The sequence below is a fragment of the Moschus berezovskii genome, chromosome 5 (genome assembly GCF_049115385.1).
Source record: "Moschus berezovskii isolate FMDL1 chromosome 5, NW_MosBer_1.0, whole genome shotgun sequence".
In the NCBI taxonomy this organism is placed as follows: Eukaryota; Metazoa; Chordata; class Mammalia; order Artiodactyla; family Moschidae; genus Moschus; species Moschus berezovskii.
In genome coordinates, this window is record NC_142464.1 from 87,273,888 (window position 1) to 87,297,774 (window position 23,887).

At 33.1% G+C, this 23,887-nt stretch overlaps 1 protein-coding gene across 1 annotated transcript in view; it reads left to right on the plus strand.

Annotated features, from left to right (window-relative positions):
• ADGRL3 (adhesion G protein-coupled receptor L3) overlaps nt 1-22,897 on the plus strand; it is a 984,355-nt gene extending 961,458 nt beyond the window's left edge. Inside the window, exon 25 of the mRNA XM_088836367.1 lies at nt 20,480-22,897. Coding sequence (XP_088692493.1) covers nt 20,480-21,279 — 800 coding nt within the window. The 3' untranslated portion in view covers nt 21,280-22,897. The remainder of the gene's footprint in view (nt 1-20,479) is intronic.
• The last annotated feature ends 990 nt before the right edge of the window (nt 22,898-23,887 follow it).

Here is a 23,887-nt window from a genome sequence, read left to right on the forward strand (position 1 = left end):
TAAAAATGGTGTTATTACTATTGTTATTATTATTATAATTTTTAAAGATCTCTTTACAAAGAGGGTTTTTATGTAGATTTCTTATTTTTATAGAATATGATCTTTCTCCCTTTATATTTAATTTATAGTTAGCAGTATATCTTACTGCTTTGTTATAAACCAAACAAACCACAGTGAGATACCTTGATAACTTCTAAATATGGTGCTATGGAACATTTCCAATTAGTTTCAAATACTACTGTCTTGTGTAGGTTGCTGAGGATGTAATTGTTTTTTTAAAGAACAATATCTTTTTTGAGAACTAAATATGAATACTCCAACTTATCTTCAGAAATTACTGGTGTTCTTTTCTTGCTAGAACACAATATGCTCCTTTTTAGCCTTCATAAAGTTGAGATTTCTCCGTTATTGTATGTAACTGTCATTTTCTTATTGTACACTGTTCATTATTTATTATCCATTATCTTTATATCCATGAAGAACTTGGGTTTCTTTGTAACTTGTCCAAAATCATGTGGCTAATAAAGTACAAAATCTAAATTCCAAACAAGATCTTTCTGACCAGAGAGCCCTACTTACAGCAATAAAATTTTTCATTATTTTCTTATGATACCAACATTTCAGGAAGCTTACTGAGGATTAGAATTAGGATATTTTCCAAAAATGTATATCAGAATAATTTTTATTAACTTGTATGGAAATAAATTGTTCTTAAAGCACAGTTATTCACATCTTTATTTCTTAATTGCCTTGATGTAATATTCATATCCTTTCACTTTATTTTGTTCTAAGCACAGTTCTTTAGTATGGATTCATTCATCCTACTCACTTAGGGAAAGAGAAACTGTAAGATATTGTGACTAAATTGGGAGATGGATTGACAATAACATTTCTTTACAAAATGATTTGAAATTGAATATGCAGAATTGCTAAACATAACTGTTTATATATATTCAAATATAACTGCAGGACTTAGGTTGCAAGAATTTTGTGATCATTCTTTTTTCCTGGCGGTTCTCAAATACCAAAAATATCGAGAAATTTTATTAGTAGAATTCTTTTCTCTTTTATTTTAAATTTATTGTGTTTCAGTAAAAGGATAAATATTTTGATTAGAGAAAAGATTGTGTTAAAAAAAATCTGGTAAATAGCTTCTGCCTATAATAATTTAGTAATAGAACCAAAGATATAACTTTTCCAAATCTCTCTATTCCTGAATTTTATGTTCCTTGAAACTGTGTCCTCTCAGAGGTCAGTATAATAATACCAAGACAAAAAACTGGAAATTTATTTGAGTTGACTTCAATTAGGTAGTGTTAATGTTGTAAGTTAAACTTATTAGTTTCATGTGCTAAGTTAAGTTTTAAAAAACCTATGAAACACCTTCTAATTCAAAATCTAAAAACAAACAAAACTAGACTGTACCTTTGATCTGGAAAAATGCTCCTACTATAAACATAAAAGTTGTGATGGTATAAATGCAATATATAATATCCAAAGTTAATTGAGTCATCACTTGTTCAGATTTTTTCTAAGAAATAGATTATATTAACTTATATCTGCTATTCTGAAAGTGAATAGAAGTTAGTTCATTTACATGAAAAATTAAAATGTGGAAATGGGATATATTTTTAGCATAAATAAAGTCTTATTAGAAAAAAAATTCTTAAATTGTCATTGCCAATAATTTTGTAGTATCCAAGTAAAATAACCCCTGTTTATTGCAAACTGAGTCTTTCATTTTATATAGTTCAATCTTATATACAACATGCCATTTAAAAGTAAGTATTTACATGATAAGAACTCCTTTGATCTTCGTAATAGGCTTTCCTCATAACTTATTATTATAAAGGATGTAGGTTCTTCAAAAACTAAAACAAGTTACCTATCACATTCATAGAGTAATTTACAACCCCAGAAATTCACTGGAGAATTAAGATAGGTTTAAGATGATATTACAGATTGAATGAAGAGAGTTAGTCTTGATGTAGGAAAATAGAAACAATATGTTTCCTGAAATAGCCTCAATCTAAACAAAACAGAACTGAACTGATTATGATTATATGACAAAATAAGTTTTCTCTGAAAAACATTATCAAGAATCTCTGTATTCATAGACACGTTGTTTTAATTCATATCTACTTTTCTCTATATACTTTTTAAATAATAAATTCCCAAATTTAAAGTTCAAACTTTAGCTGGTATAGGCTTCCCCTTGTGGCTCAGACAGTAAAAAATCTGCCTGCAATACAGGAAACCCGCGTTTGATCCCTGGGTTGGGAGGATTCCCTGGAGAAGGGAATAGCAGCCCACTTCAGTATTCTTGCCTGGAGAATTCCATGGACAGAGGAGCCTGGCAGACTACAATCCATGGGGTCTCAAAGAGTTGGATACGACCGAGCAACTAACACTAACTTTCACAGACTTTCTGCATGTGAGTTTGGATAATTTGCATACTATAAGTATGCCAATATAGGGCAAATATTCTATGAAAAGTCATATTTTCTTCAAATTGGTGTTTTAGGTTGTTTAATTATTATGTTTTCCTTTGTTCTGAAATTTGTTTTATTCAGTAAAAAATCACAAGCAGTTTGTGATTTACAAATGAGTATAACTGTGGGAATAACTACATACCACATTCTGTACACTACATTCTTACTAAAAAGAAATGTGATTTACTGCTATTTTACCTGTGGTTAAGCACTTTTGGCCTATTATATTTGGGCTCAGTATTCTTGTTTTGAGTACTATGCCAAAGTATTCAAAATGCCCAAGTTAAAAGCATACAGAAATATATGGCTCTGACCACAAAAGATGAGTTTTAGAGATGAATGACTGAGTAGTATAGGTTCATCATTTCTACTTGCAGATCATTCACCTCCTATTTTGTGACGCAAAGACTCACCAAGAATTCTGATTTCCAGCCCTGCCACCATTGACTTGAGTAGTCAAAAAACAAGATCTCTGCGAAACTTTTTCAGCTAATTTTGTATAAAACAACAATGAATATCTAATGGCATAAGTTTCTTCAATAGAGTACAACCAGGTTGTGTTGCATTGCAGAGCAAAAAAAAAAAATATATATATATATATACATAAAATAATAACTTAAAGCTTTTATAAGAAAATATATTTTAGATTTTAGGTTAAAGGAGTTCTTAAAAATAAAATAACAAACATAAACTACAAGAAAAAGATAAGATTCTCATCTCAAAATTTAAACAGCACTCAAAAAAAGTGAGTTACTGGAAGGAGATGTAAACAGTACATGTAACAACAAAATGTCAATGCCTGCATTGTAATGAATGTCTTCAAATTAATATATAAAATTCAACAATATAATGTGTATGTGGGCAAAAGATATGAATGGGCAATTCTCAGAATAAAGAACACTTACAATCAATAAATATATGAAAAATTACTCCATCTCTCTAGTATTCAGGAAAATGCAAAGTATAAAAGTAGTATGATATATTTCATACTCTATCAAACTGGCAAAATGTCAGCCAAACAATACTAAATCCTGGCAAAAATTTAAGAAATATGCAGTACTTGTGAAAGTGTGAATTGATACACAATTATTTGAAGAAAATGAAAATGTGGGCAACATATGACCCAGTAATTTTACTTCTAAGTATTTTTTGTAGAAAAACTCATGTATCTGGACAAGAAGACATGTATAAAGCCAATTAGCACAAAATAAGGGAGAAGAGAATAGGTAAAACCTAGGCCTCCTGACTCTAAAGCTCTGAATTTACATATTAAAATAGAGGCAACACCTCTACATTCAGAATATTCCATTTTATACTGAACTAACAATAATCCAGTCTTTACTCTGGAGACAACATGTCATTGAAATCCATATTAATAGATTCCCAGTGAATGAATTAGCTATTAAAAGAAACTGAAGTATCTCTCAACCATTTGAAAGAAATTTAATAGGCAGGTTGATTAAAATTTAATAGCAAACTTGTTGGCTATTAAAAGTGCATAGTGTGATAAATCAAGATGTCAGCTCTTCAATTTATGACTTTGGGAAAAAGTGATGAACGAGCTTTTGAGTTTCAATAAAACATCTCTTCTTTGACACTTTGTAATTAATTGTTTGAGTAAAAACTGAAAAAGTATAAAGATATGGTTACTATGGCCTTTAAATTTGTATCACTTTTAAGGACACCATGCAGATTATTTTACTTTTATCGTTATAAAAATCTTGGTCTTAATATGGCTGTCTCTATTTTATAAAGTAGCCCTTTAAAATTGAATTAATCATTGCTTGCACTGTCTTTCTGTATATTGCATTTGTGTACTGATATTGTTTTGTTACACAAAAAAGCAGAAAAGTAGGAAACAAAATACCTCAAATAGAAACTGCCTGTTGAATCAGTTCTCCGTAGTTCTAGAAGTCTCTTTTATCTACTTTTATTTTTATTTGTTATATAAATTAATATGTGGATATGAAAAATAAACTAACTGAATTTACAGAAAAGAATATGATGAAAAAGTAATACACTACTATACGTTTCCTAATCAAATTTTGTTGAAACATATTTTTGGAGAAGATGCTAAAATATGTTTGAAAGTCATTGACTTAAATATATTTAAGAAAAAGTACCAGAGTAATTTTGGCCACCTCATTCGAAGAGCTGACTCATTTGAAAAGACCTTGATGTTGGCAAAGTTTGAAGGCAGGAGAAGAAGGAGATGACAGAGGATGAGATGGTTGGATGGCATCACCGACTCAATGGACATGAGTCTGGGTAAACTCCGGGAGCTGGTGATGGACAGGGAGGTCTGTAATGCTGCTGTTCATGGGGTCACAAACAGTCGGACATGACTGAGCCACTGAACTGATAGCTACTGATACTGACCAGAGTCATGTGTGACCTTGAATAAATTATAAATGTCTCTGCACCTCTGTTTCTTTACATATTGTATGATGATGGTCAGTTCAGTTCAGTCGCTCAGTCCTGTCCGACTCTTTGCGACCCCATGAATAACAGCACGCCAGGCCTCCCTGTCCATCACCAACTCCCGGAGTCTACCCAAACCCACATCCATCAAGTTGGTGATACCATCCAACCATCTCATCCTCTGTCATCCCCTTCTCCTCCTGCCCCCAATCCCTCCAAGCATCAGGGTCTTTTCAGATGAGTCAGTTCTTCGCATCAGGTGGCCAAAGTATTGGAGTTTCAACTTCAGCATCAGTCCCTCCAATGAACACCCAGGACTGATCTCCTTTAGGATGGACTGGTTGGATTTCCTTGCAGTCCAAACGACTCTCAAGAGTCTTCTCCAACACCACAGTTCAAAAAAGATTTAGATAATGTTAAAATCTCATTCCATTGTAAATTCTTGGTTATAACCTTTTTGCATTGTTCCATTGAATTTTTTGATTAGGTGATACATATATAAGGTATACTTTGGGTATTTCTGAATCATTTCTTCCAGATTTCTTGTTTATTTTATAGGTCCCTTTCTAAAGAAAAAGACATGTCTTTTTTCCGGTATACCACTTTTCTTAAATATTTAAAAAGGAAGCAAAAGCCACAGTACTTGCATTCTTTTATGAGCACAGTTGAGCACACAAACATACACCTAAGGCATTTTGCATACAATTTTAAGGGTTTCACAACTTTGTAGCGACCATTTCCTGGTGAAAGAGTCCTTGCTTTACACTTAAGATAGTATTCTAAATTTCTATAGAAAATACATTATTGGTGAAACTATTTATACTAATACAAAATGAAGTCTCTGCTGTGGGCCAGTATTACTATCTGAAGACAAAAGCACAAAGACATCACTCAGGCTTAACTCTGCTTTGTGTAAAACTCTGACTTATATGCATTGGTAAATATATTTAATGAAAATGACCTCATAGAAGACAAAATAAAACTATGCCAAACCAAAGGAGAGAGAACCATGAGGGAACTGAATGGAGGATGAGGTATATTAAGGAGGGAGGAATCATCTGGGTAAAGCTATTTTTTTGAAAGAAACTAAACAAAGTATTTACTATGCTGTATATTTATACATAAGAATTTGGAAGTTGAGGTATATTGATATGTGACTATTAGAGAATGGTTGTATTCAATTGGTTCATTGGATCACCACGGTCTTAAATTATACAATTTTGTCCATTTACTATGATCAGTATGAATGTAAAGTGCATTTTTTTTTTTAATGAAGTGTGTGGGGCAAAGGAGAGTGACAGTTCTAGTTATTTTAAGAGCTCTTCAGTATACTTTTGTTAGCCTGCTGTCAAGAAGAAACATTGTTTGAATTATGTTTCTGAATCATATAATATAGATTCAAGTGAGATCCAACTGTGATCCTATTTCAGATCTGTTCTTTCTTTCACGATTTCAAAGCAGGCGAATCTGCCTTAGATTTTCAGTCCTCAATTACAGGTATCACATTGAACTGGCCTAGGCAGTGCTGTCATTCAGGGCCTCCCAGTGTCAGAACACATATTTTAGTTTCCTAAGGAAAGAAATGTAATAGGTTTGTGGTAAAAGACTACACATTTGAAAAGAATATGCTCATTATTCCATTCAAATTTTACTGATTCAAAAACTTTTCATTCAAAAGTTCAAAAACTTTTATATCAATCTGAATATTTAGATTTTTTTTTAAAAAAACCTCTTAAAATGACTTCCTTTGATTTTACACTTAGTCTTTTTCAGTAGCACAGGGTCTGACAAAAAACTTTCAGAAAACCCTCTAAGTTTTCAGTGTGGAATATGAAAATCCTGTTTTGTTTTCTATCACACTTTTACCAAAAATAAAGATTTTGTGCTTAGTCCTCTGTTGACAGCCTTGTTAGTGAGTCACGTATGTTGAAATTCAATACTAATTCCTTTCCTATGGTTTTATTAAAGAGCTACCCCTTGTTTCTTATAGCAAATAATCAAGTTTGACTAGACTGTAGTCAGGATATAATGAGTCAAAGAATTAAAGAACAGCTATTTTTACATAGCCGCCTTGAACTGTTTTACCCTATTTAAGCTTTTTGAGTCATAGTAGTCTGTTCTGTTTTTTTCCCCTCTCATTATTATCTGCAGTTAATATTCAGGTCGCATTTACTATTTACAAATAATTATATGAATATTATCTTTGCTTTAATAGTTTCAGTATTATGGTCATCGATATAGTATTGGAAGGAAATAAATCACAGTAGATGGCGAAATAGGTGGAGAAACAGTTGAAACAGTGGTTGACTTTATTTTGGAGGGCTCCAAAATCACTGCAGATGGTGATTGCAGCCAGGAAATTAAAAGACGCTTACTCCTTGGGAGGAAAGTTATGACCAAATTAGACAGCATATTAGAAAGCAAAGACATTAATTTGTCAACAAATGTCCGTCTAGTCAAGGCTATGGTTTTTCTAGTGGTCATGTATGGATGTGAGAGTTGGACTATAAAGAAAGCTGAGCACTAAAGAATTGATACTTTTGAACTGTGGTGTTGGAGAAGACAATTAAGAGTCCCTTGGACTTCAAAGAGATCCAACCAGTCCATCCTAAAGGAGATCAGTCCTGGGTTTTCACTGGAAGGACTGATGTTGAAGTTGAAACTCCAGTATTTTGGCCACCTGATGCGAAGAGCTGACTCATTTGAAAAGACCTTGATGTTGGGAAAGATTGAAGGCAGGAGGAGAAGGGGATGACAGAAGATGAGATGGTTGGATGGCATCACTGACTCAATGGACATGAGTTTGGGTAATCTCCCAGAGTTGGTGTTGGACAGGGAGGCCTGGTGTGTTGCAGTCCATGGGGTGGCAAAGAGTCGGACACAACTGAATGACTGAACTGAACTGAAATCACAGTAGGAATTATACAAATGATACTCTTAAAAAATTTACTCAAAGTATAAAACTATCTATAATTGAAAAAAATGATTTTGTTTTAGTTTTCATATTTTCACAATGTCATGGATTTCACATAAATTTTTTCTTTAATTAATGAAATATTTATTGAACTCTTAAGAACTATCCTAGACATGAGATACAGAGCAGTGAAAAAAACCCCATGTATTCTCTGTTTTCTGGGGTTTACATTACAGTGAAATTAGCACATGAACAGGCTTTTCCCATACGTAGTGTTATAACTATCTTCCTCTCCATCTCCCAACATCAATTTATTTCTATCTTCAAACTGACTAACCAGTAGACTTAACTTTTTAGTGGCAAAATAGTGACAGATGGTCTGTAAACATTGATGTTCTTGGAAGTCTTCAGCAATTCACAGTTATTAGAAGGGGAGTTTACAGATCAGAAGTTACTTGGAGGGAAAGGGAAAAGACAGGATGGACAGAACCTTGGAAAACAGTATCAGAATTCAAAGTGACCCAGTTAAATTGGAGAAGCAGCCAGAAGCAAACAGAACATACTTTGGCAAAAGACAAATGAAATGCAGTGCTACTACAGAGAAAAGACATAGGCATAATTGTGCACATAAAAGATAAAGGAAGATAGATTCTGTGCAGGTGTTTAGATAAAAGATTGGGCATTAGCAACAAACAGAGTTTTTTAGTACAGCCAGTGCTACCTTTCACAAGTATAACTTAAATGCCTAAATGTGAGTGGGTACTGTGAAAGTAAAAGTGTTAGTAGCTCAGTAATGTCTGATTCTTTGTGACCCCATGGACTGTAGCCCTCCAGACTCTTCTGTCCATGGGATTCTCCAGGCAAGAATACTGAAGTGGGTTGCCACTTGCTTCTTCAGGGGATCTTCCCAGCCCAGGGATTGAACCTGGGTCCTTCCTCATTGCAGGCAAATTCTTTATCACAGAGCCACCAGGGAAGCCCAAAGACAGCCATCACTTTCTAGGAAAATTGCACTTGTTTGGCAGCCAACAGGAAACATGGCCTCTTGAGATTACAACAGCTATGAATGTCCATGAAAAGGTATTAACTTCTTCCATTCCGTTCCGTTCTGTTCTGTCGCTCAGTCGTGTCCGACTCTTTGCGACCCCGTGGACTGTAGCCTACCAGGATTCTCCGTCCATGGGACTCTCCAGGCAAGAATACTGGAGTGGGTTACCGTTTCCTTCTCCAGGGGATCTTCCCGACCCAGGGATCGAATCCGGGTTACACAAGGTGAATTGAATGAAGCATAATTATTGAGTTATTCAGATATCTCCCTCAAAATTTCAAACTAGCAAACTCATAGAGCTTATCCATAACCTTATAGTCTTTGCAAAACATTGATCACCAAACTGCACATCCTGCTCTGTAGTTCCTATAAGTGAGCCCATACTTAACTCTTCGGTTTCAGAACTAAAGTCAGTTTCAGTGACACTTATTATATTAGTTTTAAATGGTGCATGAGGTATAAAAATGAATGATAGTAAAAAAGCCAACTTAATTTAAATAGTGATTCTTTTTCTTCAGGAAGAAGGGTCCTTATCACTAACGATAAAGAGAAAGCTGATTTTAGTTTTAAGTTTAAAAAAAATTTTTTAAGTGTTTATCTGGTTTTAGATTCAACAGCAGGTGTATATCCAATAATGTCATTCGTTAGGACTGTAGATTAGTAGCTGATTCTTCCTTGCCCTCAGACTTGAAACAACCTACCAGTCTCTTGCAGTGGAGATAGATAGTGTGCAACACTGTATCATAATACAGCTGTATGCCAATCCATTGCTCCTATTATCGCTGGCCTTTTCTAACTTAGCAGGAATTGATGATAAATAAGAAAACTTTAAAATTCAGTCTTCCTACATTAGTAGATTTCACTGATAAAAGTGCTTTAAATTTAAAATACATATAAAGATTAGGAAACGCCTAAGAAAAACAGGCGGAGAAGGCAATGGCAAGCCACTCCAGTACTCTTGCGTAGAAAATCCCATGGATGGAGCAGCCTGGTAGGCTGCAGTCCGTGGGGTCGCTAAGGGTCGGACACGACTGAGCGACTTCACTTTCACTTTTCACTTTCACACATTGGAGAAGGAAATGGCAACCCACTCCAGTGTTCTTGTCTGGAGAATCCCAGGGACGGGGGACCCTGGTGGGCTTCCTTCTATGGGGTCGCACAGAGTCGGACACGACTGAAGTGACGCAGCAGCAGCAGCAGCAAGAAAAACAAGACAGGAACTTTATGCTAGGAAAGCTAGAACCAGATGGATTATCTGTACAAATTTTGATAGTTTCATTAGAATTCCATTATGGAACTCCACTTTTTGTTCTCTTATTATTAGCTTTTTTGAAAACCAAATTCTACACAGAAACCAAAATTTGAGTCACCTGCTTCTTGCTTATGCTTGATTCTTCCCAACTCAATTGTTTACTTGTTCTATAGGTCGTCTTTTTAAAATTATATTATTTTATTATTTATTAGCTTTTTCAGTTCAGGTAAATTGACATATTAGTTTTTGGTGTATGGCATAATTAACTTCTTGTATATATTATGAAATAGTCACCACAATGAATCTAGTTCACATTTATTACCATAATAATTAGTTTTCTTCTGATGGTAACTTTTAAGCAGAACATCTTTCACATTGGGATAGGATAAAAAGGGATATTTTCTTTTATAAGCTATGTGAAGTAAGGAAAAAAAGTGATAAACCATCTTCCCAGCCTACTGTTTATTTTCCTATTACTTTAAATAATGTGTAGGAATGAATGGAAATATATAGAAATGTACATGTAAGTCCAAGCCATAAATGTCACGATGAGACATAAATGTCTTATCTATGAGAAAATATAAAGAGTTTGAATAATTTCATATTTTTAAGTTTTACCCTAGTTCTTACACCTTTCATTTTTATTTAAATTTTCATTTATAGTAACTTTAGAAAACAATTACTTGTATTAGAAGACTAACCTTTTTTATTTGAGAAAAGGCTACAATAATAAATATTACATAGATACAATTTACAGGTAGTTTGCTAAATCAAATCCTGTCTCAGTCAGTTTATCTTAAATTTGTGCAACATCAGCAATATCCATGTTTAAGATTAACAGTATTCAGTTTCTTATCTGAAAGACCACTATAGTCAACTCATTTTAGCTTTCCTTGCTAATATACCATGTATTTAATTCATCAGTGGAAAATAATATCCTGATGTACCCATTTTATAATACGCTGAAGATCTGTCATCTCACTGTGTAAAGACATTTAAATGTATATGAAATGCAAGTTTAACAAATATTCATCAAATATATAGTAAGTGAAAAATTGTGTGCTAGTTCTTTGCAGAATGTGTAGGATGTAAACATATGGCTTATTTACTGATATAACTGAAACCTTTCAACTCTACAGATCAGGCAAGTTTGTCTAGCCATGAAATTCTCCAGGCCAGAATATTGCAGTGGGTAGCCCTTCTCAGGGTATCTTCCCAATTCAAAGATCGAACCCAGGTCTCCCACATTGCAGGCGGATTCTTTACTGTCTGAGTCACCAGGGAAACCCAAGACAAGCTTTATTGTCCTTTAAATCAAGAACTTACTTTCCCAGTTTTGAGGTTAAAATATGTATTTGATTGGTAATTTACTGTATAACAGTATAATTAAAAAAAAATTAAAACTGCCATGGCTAAGTTTTCACTTTTTTAACATTTCTATGAGCAACTGAACGTTCCTATTTTATGCATTCAGTATACATTACTTCTTATTTTGAGACAGTTGTAGATTCACTTGCTGTTGTAATGAAATACTACAGGGATCATGTACCTTTTTCCCAGTTTCCCTCAATAATATCTTGTAAAAGTATACTACAGTGGCACAGCCAGCATATTGACATTGAAATTTTCTACCAATTTTGCTCAGATTTCTTCAGTTTTACTTGTATTTAGTTGTATTCATGTGTATATGTGTGTATTTAGTTCCCTGTAATTCTGTCACAAGAATGAATGAGTGCAAGTCATTCAGTTGTGTCCAACTCTTTGTGACCCGATGAGTAGGTTTGTTTATCCACCACCATAGTCAAGATACAGAGTCATTCCATCAAGGGTGCCTCATGTTGCCCCTTTATGACCATGCCCACCTCCTTCCCACTTGCATTTTTCAACCCTGGAAGCCACTAATCTGTTCTGAGTGTCTATAATTTTGTCATTTCTAGATTATTATATACATATTTATGAAAATTTTGAGTTGTCTCTTTTACCCAGTACAATTATCTAGCAACTCATCCAGGTCATTCTGTGTATTGATAGTTGTACAGTTTTATTTCTGAGTAGTATTCCATGGTATGGATGTACCACAGATTGTTTAACCACTCACCAGATGAAGGACATTTGGATGCTTTCCCATTATAGACTATTATGAATAAAGCTGCCATGAATCTGTACGTTTTTGTGCCAGCATGAATTTCCAGTTCTCTGGGATAAATGTCCAAGTGTACAGTAGCTGGGTGGTATGGTAATTGTACATTTAGTTTTTTATTTTAATTAATTATTTTAATTGGAGGCTAATTACTTTACAATATTGTACATTTAGTTTTATGAGAGAGTCCCAACTACTTTTCAGAATAGCTGTACTACTGTATACTTCCATCAGCAAAGTATGAGTGATCCCATTTCTCTTTATCCATGCCAACATTTCATGTCATCACCATTTTTAAGCGTATAGTGATATCTCATTATGGTTTTAACCTGTTATTTTCCTAAAGCATTCTTTCTCCGTTTCTCATTATGAACTTGTTTGCCACCTGTATACACTTTTCCTTGACACGTCTGTTTATACCTTTGGTCCATTTTCTAATTGAATTGTTTTTGGTTTTGTTTGTTGTTGATTGTTTTTTACTGTTGACTTTTGGAGTTCTCCAAAGTCCCAGATATCCCAGATACTAGTCCTTTGTTGGACTGCAAACATTTGTAAATTTGCTTGTAAATATTTTCTCCTGTTCTGTATGTTATATTTTCATTTTCTAATATATATATTTAAATTAATATACAATGTTTTCAACCTACCCTTATACAGTTTGTATTTTTCTTTCATACGTATATATCTATGATTTTCATATTTGGCCTAAATCTATTTAATAAAACTGTCTTTAAAGGTTTTGCCTTTTTGGTTAAATTGCTATGAAAGATGAGAGGTTGTAATGCATGCTGACAGTTTGTTAGAGACTAAGTACTTCTATTCATAAATAAATGAAAGAGTTTAACTTTCTTACTTTGCTATGCCAAAACCCACCAGTTGGAAAATGGAAAATGTAATTATATGTATTGGTTGATACCATGAACTTAATATTTTGTTTAAAATATTTTAGAATAATATCCTTATGATCATTTTATCAGATTTGAAAGTTCACCTAATGCTTACTATGGTGAACTAACAAGTATGATTGCATTTTATTTTATTTCAATTTGAATAAGTCTTCTTCATAGAATTGTAATTAATGTCAAAATCTTCTGTTGTGTCCACAACTGCTCTCCAAATGAGTGTTTTTATCATAAATGTTGCCTTTTATTATTTTCATTGAAAACAACCCAGTGGTTTCTGTGATTGAATGAATGTTTTAATTTTAGCTTTTCTTTCTGTGTTTTAAACTTTCTTTAAGCTTTTGTGTTTGTGTTTTGTTTATATGGAAGACTATATTTTGCTTTTTTAAAAAATCTTTCATTTTTAGCAAGCATGGGAATATATTCTTGCTTACACTCTGGGAAAGAGAACACCCTAAATGTGGCTTAACATTATAAATCATCTTCTTTCTTTCCCATTGACTCAGATATGTGCATTGTTGGAAACATGTGTGCTTTAGTGGCATATATTTTTGAGTCTGACTAGCTGCCTGCCTGTAATCAGGACTATATCAACTGTTATCATTCTAAATGTTTCCTTTCTTTTTTTCAAACACATTTGCCTGATTGACCTTTTTTTTTTTTTTCTCTGTCTTTCTATGGGGCTGCTCCAGGAGCCATGGCTAATCATCTTATAAGCAATGCTCTGCTTCGTCCGCATGGTACTAACAATCCCTATAATACATTGCTTGGGGAACCGGCGGTCTGTAACAACCCTTCTGTCAGCATGTACAACGCACAAGGTGTGCTGGAGTTTATCTTAATTTTTTCAAGTGAAAGTCCCATTTTATGTAGCTTTTATGGCCACATTCTATTTTTCTTTCCTTCCTCCTGCCTTTTCTTTCTTTTGGAAGCAGACACACAGACTCTTTTCACCTTTCACCCTTCTTGGTGCTTTTATTTTCCATTTTCCTTAGGTTTTCCTTAGTAAGAAATGGATTTTTTCCTTCTGATAAACAAATGCTTGATTCACCAATATGTGTTTGTTCTCTGTAACGTTATAAAATGTTTTGTGGTTTGTCAGTACTTTTCTTGTTGTTGATTGATTTCCATACTAAATACCTATATATTCATTTTGAGAAATGAGCTATTTGCCTAAGGTAAGTAAGATAAAGAAGACTTCATTCAGTAATCTTAATGCTTACTTAATGAAAGAAAGTAATCTTACTCTCTTCTAACATGAAGCACACTCTAGGCACAAATATCAGTACTAATGAAAGCACTTAGATCAACTTCATGGAAAACACTGAAATAAGTTGTGGAGGAAAGAACAGTGAACTGAACAGTAACAGATCAAGTTCTACCCTATCTTAATATTGCCTATATGCACTGACTCAGGAAGGTCGTGAAATGCTTTTTCTACTGTGGCTGCATGTTAACAACAAGGGTTTTGGATATGGCTCCTCTGTATATCCTCCAACTATAAATTGTATCTCAGATAAGCATAAGTCTCTTTAAAACCACTTACAATCTAAGCATTTGTACGTGACACTACCTTTTTTAACATAAAAATATATTGGGTGCACAAGAAATTAAAAATATTCATATTATAAGTAAGGTGACCACAGAAAAAATTACTCAAGTAAAAGTTTTGTAAAAGAAAAATTTTAGTCAGTGATCCACCCATTTAAAATTATATTTAAAAATAACTCACTATAACAAAGAGACTTCAATAGTTCCTTCAAGATGGACATGATAGATATATTTTAAGTTTCCTAGGCAATCTTGAGTAAGATGTCTATTATCCTTTTTGGGGAATCCATGTGTGTGTGTGTGTTACCTTCTCAGTCAGAGGTAAAAAATTACTGGCATGAATGTGAAAACTTGGTGTGAATGTTTATTCCAAAATAAGCATGTTTGTTGCAATATGGTCTTTGGGTATCTCTCTAAAATCCTCTAAGTTTCTTGGTGACACCCTTGTTAGATACAAAAGACACGATTATAAATGATTTCAAAAATTTCAAAGCCAATAATTCAGAAGCGACTTCAGGAATATAGTCAAGTTGTGTGTCAGTAGAAAAGTAATTAAACAAGTTAATTTTATCCTGTTTCTTAAGATTTACACCTGAGAATCATAAACCTAGAATTAAAAGAAGGGAGAGAACACATTGAATCCTCTTTGCTATACTGTGGACATTCTGTCAGCCTGTGCTTAATTATTTCCTCTAATGACTCCCTTCCGAGCTCAGGATCTTAAATATTCAATTGTTGAAATGTTCCATTTGTTATAAATATTTTTCTTTCCACCAAGCCGAAATTTGCCTCTGGCCATGATGCTTAGCTTTGCCTTCTAGAACAAAGATGAGCAGAGCATTTTTCTGCTATCTGTGGCATCCTTTGAAACTAGTTAATCTGGCTTCTTTTAGTCACCTTTTTATTCTAGTAAAGCAGCCTTAGTGCTATCAATAGAAGAAAGTTTCTGCATGGTTATCCCTTTATATTGTTTACCGTTTGCCAATATCCTTATTTTGTTGTAGCACTCAGTGATGTGTGTATTACACAATGCACCAAATGTGGTTTGGCAGAACAATTCTGCAGACTTTACGAAGGCTTGTCTGGGGCTTTTCTTTATTTTCATTAGTCTAAATGACAAATAACTGTGTCATTTGAAGCATTTTAAAGTGTGCTGACATGTTAAGTTTTGAATGATATCAAATGAAGATTTACACCATATTTGCAAATTATATCTATTCTACATTATTCACCTTACACGAAGAATTTTTGGAAATTGGTTTAAAATAAGTAATAAATTTAGATAACATTTTCTTTAGCTTTTTTGACTATTCAGATATAATTTCTAGTGTCATACATAATGATAAAGTAACAATCATTAATCTATGTTTTCCCTAATTCAGTATTTACCTTCTTGTCTTACTTTATTACTGGCATTCTAAATTAGGAGATTTTTCTAAGGATGGAACACTATTATCTAAACACTTTAAAGTGAATTTTTCATGACAAAATTTAAAATAATAACATATACATCCAAAGTTTTATTCCTGTCAAGCCTATTACTGAATATTGCTATTAAGATTATCAATAAAAAACAATAAGTATCAATTATCAATAAATATCAATAAGTAACAAAGGTTATTTCTGAATGGATTTGTTGTTTATGCCAGTAAATTACATTCGGCTGACTTTTATTAAAAACAGAAGTAAATAATTTTATTATTTGTTTTCAGAATCAGAAATAGAATTGTTCAACTACTTTATGTTTTAGAATTTTTTAAGATGTTAAGAAACTATGGTAGTGCTTAAAATGATGTTTTACCACTGACCAAAAATAAAACTTGGTGACTATCATATTGCTACTAATCTTATGCTTTCAGATGAATGCACTTATATTCTTACTGGCAAGGTGAAATCTTACATGAAATATAGGTGGCTCGGTATGTACTGGAGTGGTTTATGTTGAATTACGACTTGGTTCTGTTCTGTTGGTCCTTTAATTCTGTTATACCAATGCCATCCAAGCAAAGAAGCATTTGGATTTAAAGTATCCATTTTTGTTTTTGATGCCTTTATTTAAAATATGTGAAGATACGTTATAGTGTTCCTGATGCATATAGAGTTAGAAACAAAAATGAATAATATACTTTTGTTATGTTGGATTCAGATTCTCTTTGTGGAAATATTTAAAACTTCATGCGTAGTATTTCTGGACCATTATCTTCCTATCAGTATTGGGTAGTTCAGTTTTTGTTAGATAAATTTTATTATAGATTAACCTGTCAACAAAATGTAATATATAGAGAAGTCATGCTTTTACAAGTTAATTTACATTTTAAGGTGACTTAATTCAATTCTAAAACTTTAAAGAAAAACATATCTTTAGGATGGGATACATGAAGAATACATTATAGTTGTCAAGAATACAAGGTTATAGTCTAAAGGATATAATTAAATATTCTGTTATGGCTTTCAAAGTCTAAGGCGGGATGTGAAGAGAAGGAGGTAGAGGAGAGAGTAGTGCATGAAGTCAATCAAGATTCCCCTTCTGATCCCAGTTCTGCCCCTGTTAGCAGAGCGGGGTTAGATAAAGCTCAGTCTCTCTTGGCTGCAGCTTCCTCATCTTACAAAGCAGGGGCTGAACTTCAGTTACCTCTCCTGTGCTTTCCACTTCTAAAATTTTATCATTTACAGAAGGGGCCATAATGAGCCTACAAGCAATTTACATCTGTTGCTATACTAATTCGGCTTTTTATTTCAAATTCTTCTTCTTTAAAAGAAATTTTCTCTGCATTTTGAAATATTGTTGGTCTTTTGCCGAGAAGCAAATCAACTTTTCAAATACAAAAACAGTACCTCTAAAGCAGTGGTTAAATTGTAACAAGTCTGTATCTCTTGAAATTATCTAGCCCAGTGACTTTGCTGGTTTTTATTTTGTAATGATTTAATCCTTTTATAAAGAAAATCAGCAAGAGCAGTTTTTTGACTGGATTAAAATATGAGAATTTTTAAAAATAATGTTTTTATGGTTGTTTTTAAAGTATTAACTTTTAAAATGTTTGATTGCATATGATTATGCAACAATCCAGAGGAAAACTTGATATTGATTGGTGGTATTTTTTCCCTTCACATTTTCATGATACAGAATAATGGTTGGATTTAACATTTTTCTTTCTCCATAGTTATACAACTTTTGAATTTGAGCTCCAGAAATGACAGTATTGATCAGTATTATTTACAAATGATAAAAAGCATTTGTATAGGTACGGAGGGAAAAAAATAACTTTTGTACATGAGAAGATACATAAGAAAACAAACATAATTATAAAAACTTCAAAGTGTTTTTCTTTTCTTTCTATACAAACTGAAGAATTTACTTAGAATCTAAGTGAAAAAATTTAAAGTGACATTTCTTAGAAGCAAGTATGTCCTAACACATACACACAAATATATATGTAATATTGAATTAAAGTTGTGGAAAAAGTCATGGCTTGCTCTCAGGATTTTACTCTCTGGTTGGTGTGATAATTCTAACTTTAAAATAAATGTGTATTTGTTTGCAGTTTACAAACTGATGAAACGCTTATTAAAGACTCATTTTATTAGCATGTGTTATGGGGGTTTCTTATTTTCTAACATTTCAGTATTTTTAATTATGATAAGCCATGTAACACAGACTCATGAATTTTGGGGCAGTGGAATTATTTCCTTTGACTCTTTTTTCTGCATATCATCAATTTGCTTTTTACTCATGTTTCTTCTACTGTCGCTGTAAGCTTACTTGTTGTTTTTTCTTTCCTTTTCTCCATGCTGTCGTTTAGAGCCCTACAGAGAGACAAGTATGGGAGTAAAGCTAAACATTGCATATCAAATGTAATTTTTTTTAGTTCACTTTTATTGCATCACATATAGATGATGTAGTTATTAAAAACAGTTCATCTCACAATTTAAAAACTAAAGAACCTATAAATCAACTTATATAAATATATGTTAACAGAGATTAGACGCTTTTGTTGTCTGATTCTTTTATTGTGTCACGTAACATAGTTGTTAAGTCTCATGTAATGTTTGTGTGAGTTAAATTGTTTTTAAATTAAGCATTTATTTTTGCTAAGTAATTCATAAACTTTTAATTTTCATTACTACATTCCATCACACAAATACATGTCACATATAATGTATACACTTTCTTTTAGTATGGCTGTTTTCAACCTGTACCTAATGCATTGACAACAGAAATAATAAACACGTTTCAATGCATCAGTTGCTCAACCATAACCATCAAGCATATCATAGCAGCCTCTGCAGCAGCAATCACCCATCACATATGGCCCTTTAAAAAACATTTACTTTTATTTTTTCTTAACATCGTGGATTTGTCTACAAGATATCTTATAACATGAAAATAAATCGCTTCACCCTATGTCTGTGATGGCTGCTTTTTAAATGTATTCAGTGCATTGTTATTTTTGAAAACTGTGTTACTTGAATACAGAGAATGCATCAGAAGTCCATATAAAAATTGATATATTTGGAACACTTTATTTAAACCAGTAATGAACTAGCTCACTTTTGGTAAACATAACTGCATCACAGATATAGAATGAATGCTATATTTTCACAAGTTAATGATGTATTGAGAAGTTTAATGGAATTCTTAACAAAAAATTGTTCTGTAAAGAAGTACCCTTATTTAGCAGTATTGGTTAAATGTTTGTGTTTTATTTTATTTTGTGGTTGCATTTGAAGTAATTTATGGAACTGTTATTGATTCTTGGATTCTTGTTCATTCAAGAAAATGCAAAAACCTTGAAGAAGCATATGGTCAGATTTATGTCACTGCAGCTGTTTCTTCCCAGAATAAGATGTTTAATCTCTTTTAAACCCAAAGTTTAATATACACACAAAGTCATCACTCATTTTGAAATGGAACCGTAAATACTGACACTGTGTTTTTAGGAATTAGATCCCCATGTTTTACACATTCTTTTGTAGAATTATCTAATGACCCTAACAATTACTAATGGATATATAATAGTAACCAAAGTGCTTATAACAGAAAAAAAATTGGAAAGTAAATCAAAATACTTCTGTTTTGAAAGTTCCCATTTGCAAATTATTTTGATGTGCCATTTATTTACCTAGGCATTATTTCATAACTATATCATCCTGACAAATTTAACATAATCCTTTTGTGGTTTTTGTATAGGGATATTCTCAGTTTTACAAAATTACATACCAAATTATTAGACAGTGCTTGAATCTTCTACTTTAATTAGTATATTCAAAGCACAACACCATGAATTATGTTAATTCTATACATATTTCAATGTTAAGACAACACATAAAATTAAAAGGTAATGAATTATTGAATTGACTTTGGTGTGTATAAATTGAAGGCTGTGAATGACTACAGAAAATTCTGTTTTTTTTTCTCAGTTATAACCAAATATGTTTCAAATAGTGTCAGGCAATGTTTGTATGGAACTTTATAGGGTTTTGTGCAAATTTATAGAGTTTTAAAATTCTTTTAGAGATTTACTGTAAATACTTATTTTCTAAGATTTCTATCAATTGTCTAAGTATACGTATATACATTTATATAGATATGTACATACAGAATTAATAGCACTTTTTTATTTCCAAACATTTTATACTTTATTAAAATTGCTACCAATTTATACATACTTCATAGTCGGGTGTTTTGCTTTTGTGTCTCTGTGTATGTGTTCTATGGCCAATTGGACATGAATGTCATAATGTTTTGTGATCTTTTTCAGAGGGGCTTCTGAACAATGCCAGGGATACAAGTGTCATGGATACTCTACCACTGAATGGTAACCATGGCAATAGTTACGGCATTGCCAGTGGTGAATACCTGAGCAACTGTGTGCAAATCATAGACCGTGGCTATAACCATAACGAGACCGCCCTAGAGAAAAAGATTCTGAAGGAACTCACTTCCAACTATATCCCATCTTACATGAATAACCATGAGCGTTCCAGCGAACAGAACAGGAATCTGATGAACAAGCTGGTGAACAACCTGGGCAGTGGGAGTGAAGATGATGCCATTGTCCTGGATGATGCCACCTCCTTTAACCATGAGGAAAGTCTGGGCCTGGAATTGATTCATGAGGAATCGGATGCTCCTTTGCTGCCCCCAAGAGTCTACTCCACAGAGAACCATCAGCTCCACCATTACACCAGAAGGCGGATCCCCCAAGATCACAGTGAGAGCTTTTTCCCTTTGCTAACCAACGAGCACACAGAAGATCTCCAGTCACCCCACAGGGACTCTCTCTACACCAGCATGCCAGCGCTGGCTGGTGTGCCCACTGCAGAGAGCGTTACCACCAGCACCCAGACCGAACCCCCACCGGCCAAATGTGGTGATGCTGAAGATGTTTACTACAAAAGCATGCCAAACCTAGGCTCCAGAAACCACGTCCATCAGCTGCACACCTACTACCAGCTAGGTCGCGGTAGCAGTGACGGGTTTATAGTTCCTCCAAACAAAGATGGGACCCCTCCAGAGGGAAGTTCAAAAGGACCAGCTCATTTGGTCACTAGCCTATAGAAGATGACAGAAATTTAAGCCAACAAGACTGCTAACACCTGATAGACTGTGCTGAGTTGATATACGCAGTGGTAATAATGTGTGTACTTTTAAATCTTTATGCTGTTCTTGAACGACAAAAACAAACTCTCAGACTCCTTTTTTTTTTTTTAAACTGGGATTTTTTTAGGTCAGCCCAGGGGTGAAAGATAACTGCTGAAATTCCCCTGTGCCCTCTTCTTTCTTGTCCTTCACGCCCCCCCCCAAGATGGAGACTTCATTATGTTAATGAACGAGATTTGAAGAAAATGGCACTCATTGTGGCCTTGTTGAATTATGTTGTGTTTGTTCTAACATCTCTGATGCTCTGTTACTATAATTACAAGGACCTGATTTTTTCAAAGGCCAGAACAGTTGTTTCCAGTTAGTAACAATGCTGCATCTAGACTGGAGTGCTGCACAAACATAAAAGCAAAGCAAACTATCACATAGTGGTTTTTAGTCACTCACAACCTGAAGTCACCGCAGTGGGAATAGCTGTGGTATACAAAATCAAACAACAGAATCAATAATGAAATGGAGGGGAATTCTAGAATTATATGCTAAATGCATATTTTATGATTTGCTGTATTAACTGATGATAAACTAATGGCAGAAAAAAACTGAACAATTTCTATGTAATGTACAGATACTAGCATTGCACATGTAGTCTGCTTTCTGTTCCTCCAGAATTTGAGTCCTGTTAATGTAGTGGAAAAAAAAAAAAGAAATTTTCTTTTTCTTTCGTGCTGGTCTTGCAAGTTTGTCTACCAGTAAGAGCAAAGTTTCCTTCCTTTCTTCTTTCTTTTCTTTCTTCATTTCTTTTTTTTTTCTTTTCTTTCTTTTGTTCCTTTTTTTCTTTAAAATCACCTGGCAAAAAATAAATAAATAAATAAATGAAGCTATCACTTTATAATAATCATTTTCTAGTAATGCAAACAAATTATTTTTTACAAAAAAATAAAATAAATAAAATTAGACTTCCTTCCCTCACTATATATCTTTATTCAGTCAGAATATTTCCAAGAGCATTTTTGCAAGTTAGAGAGCAGGAAGAACTTTTATGTTTACAGTGCACATCTGTTGTAATGCAAAGCATATTTGGCAAGCAGTTCATCACTAAGAGAGTAGCTATGATTCTAGAAGTCAAGCAACGTCAATAGAACTAGTGGGGCTTCTGCATGTGAAAAACGGTATCCCATAGGTGTGAAAGTGCTGAATACTCAGTCTGATCCCCAAGTGGGCCCCTGCACTACCAATTTTTAAAGGAAATTCACTCACTTGTAGAAAGAATCAAAAGGTCAAGTTATTTTGAAGTGATTTAAAAAAGAAAACTCTTATGTTTATTAACAGGAAAATTATTTATTTGACAGCATTTTAAGTAATGTAGGAATATAAGAAGTAAATTAGCAGCACATACAATTTTTTTTTTAATTTATGATCCATTTTGTATGGTCTCAAAGTTGGATGACCTCATTACTAATATTTGTTGTAAAAGTGAAACTTGTTTGCCAACCAATAAACAACTGATTGAGATTTAGAAGATATTGTATTGATGTATGTACTATATGATTAATTATTCTTTTAATTTTTCTCACCTTTCTTTCCTTCTGTTTTCAGTATATAAATTCTGCTAATCCTCTGTGGCCCAAATGAGCCATGCTAAAGAAATCAATCTGCCTAGATGAATAAACTAAGCACAAAATTAGTTTTTGCAGACAAAGTATAAGAGAAAAATGAGATGGGCATTTTTATGTTGGCTGAAATAAGATGCATAACTTACTTTCAAACAGGTTAATATATAGATTACTATGTGCTTATTTATAAGCCAGCTTCAGTCACACGGCTTATTATAAAAGTCAGCTTCAATCAGATTTAAAGTATTGAATTTGGAAAAGAAGGATCATATTTTTTCCTCCCTTGTATTCTTCATTTTGATGTTGAATATTTAAATTCATTCCATTGGCTAAAAATGCAAGACTAATGGCAAAGAGAATACTCATTTTATAAACATAAGACGTTTTTATGCTATTTTTTGTTTGTTTTTTTATGTATAGATAAAATGAGAGGGAAAAGATCCTTTCAAAGAAACTTTCTAGATCTCCAATTACTGAAGAATCTTTACCAGCAGTGTGCAAGCATGGGGACCCTCCTAGGGCAAAGTTAGAATGAATTTGCCAAATTATAATTTCTAATTGTTTTATATGATTTCTTGGTGATTTTTTTCTTTATTTTTTTTTTAAATTTAAACATCAGCCACCTATAGATTAATTTCTTGAATTAAGATTAGAAAGAGTAGTTTAGAGAGTAGCCAGTAATCTATGTATACAGTTTTAATATACAATGAAAGAAAAAATTCTGTACTGGGCCAGAGTACATCATAACCTTGATTTAATATCACCTCAAAATATCTTATGCATCATTCCTTTTAGTAACTTGACATAAGTATTTTTTAAGTCTACATATTGTCTCGAAGTTACAGGAGAACCACAAGCTTTATGAGTAATTAGGTTTTCAATTACCACATATGGCAATATTAGCTCCTAAAAGGTGGTTAGTCTATCTGGTACATAGAATACATTTGATAATG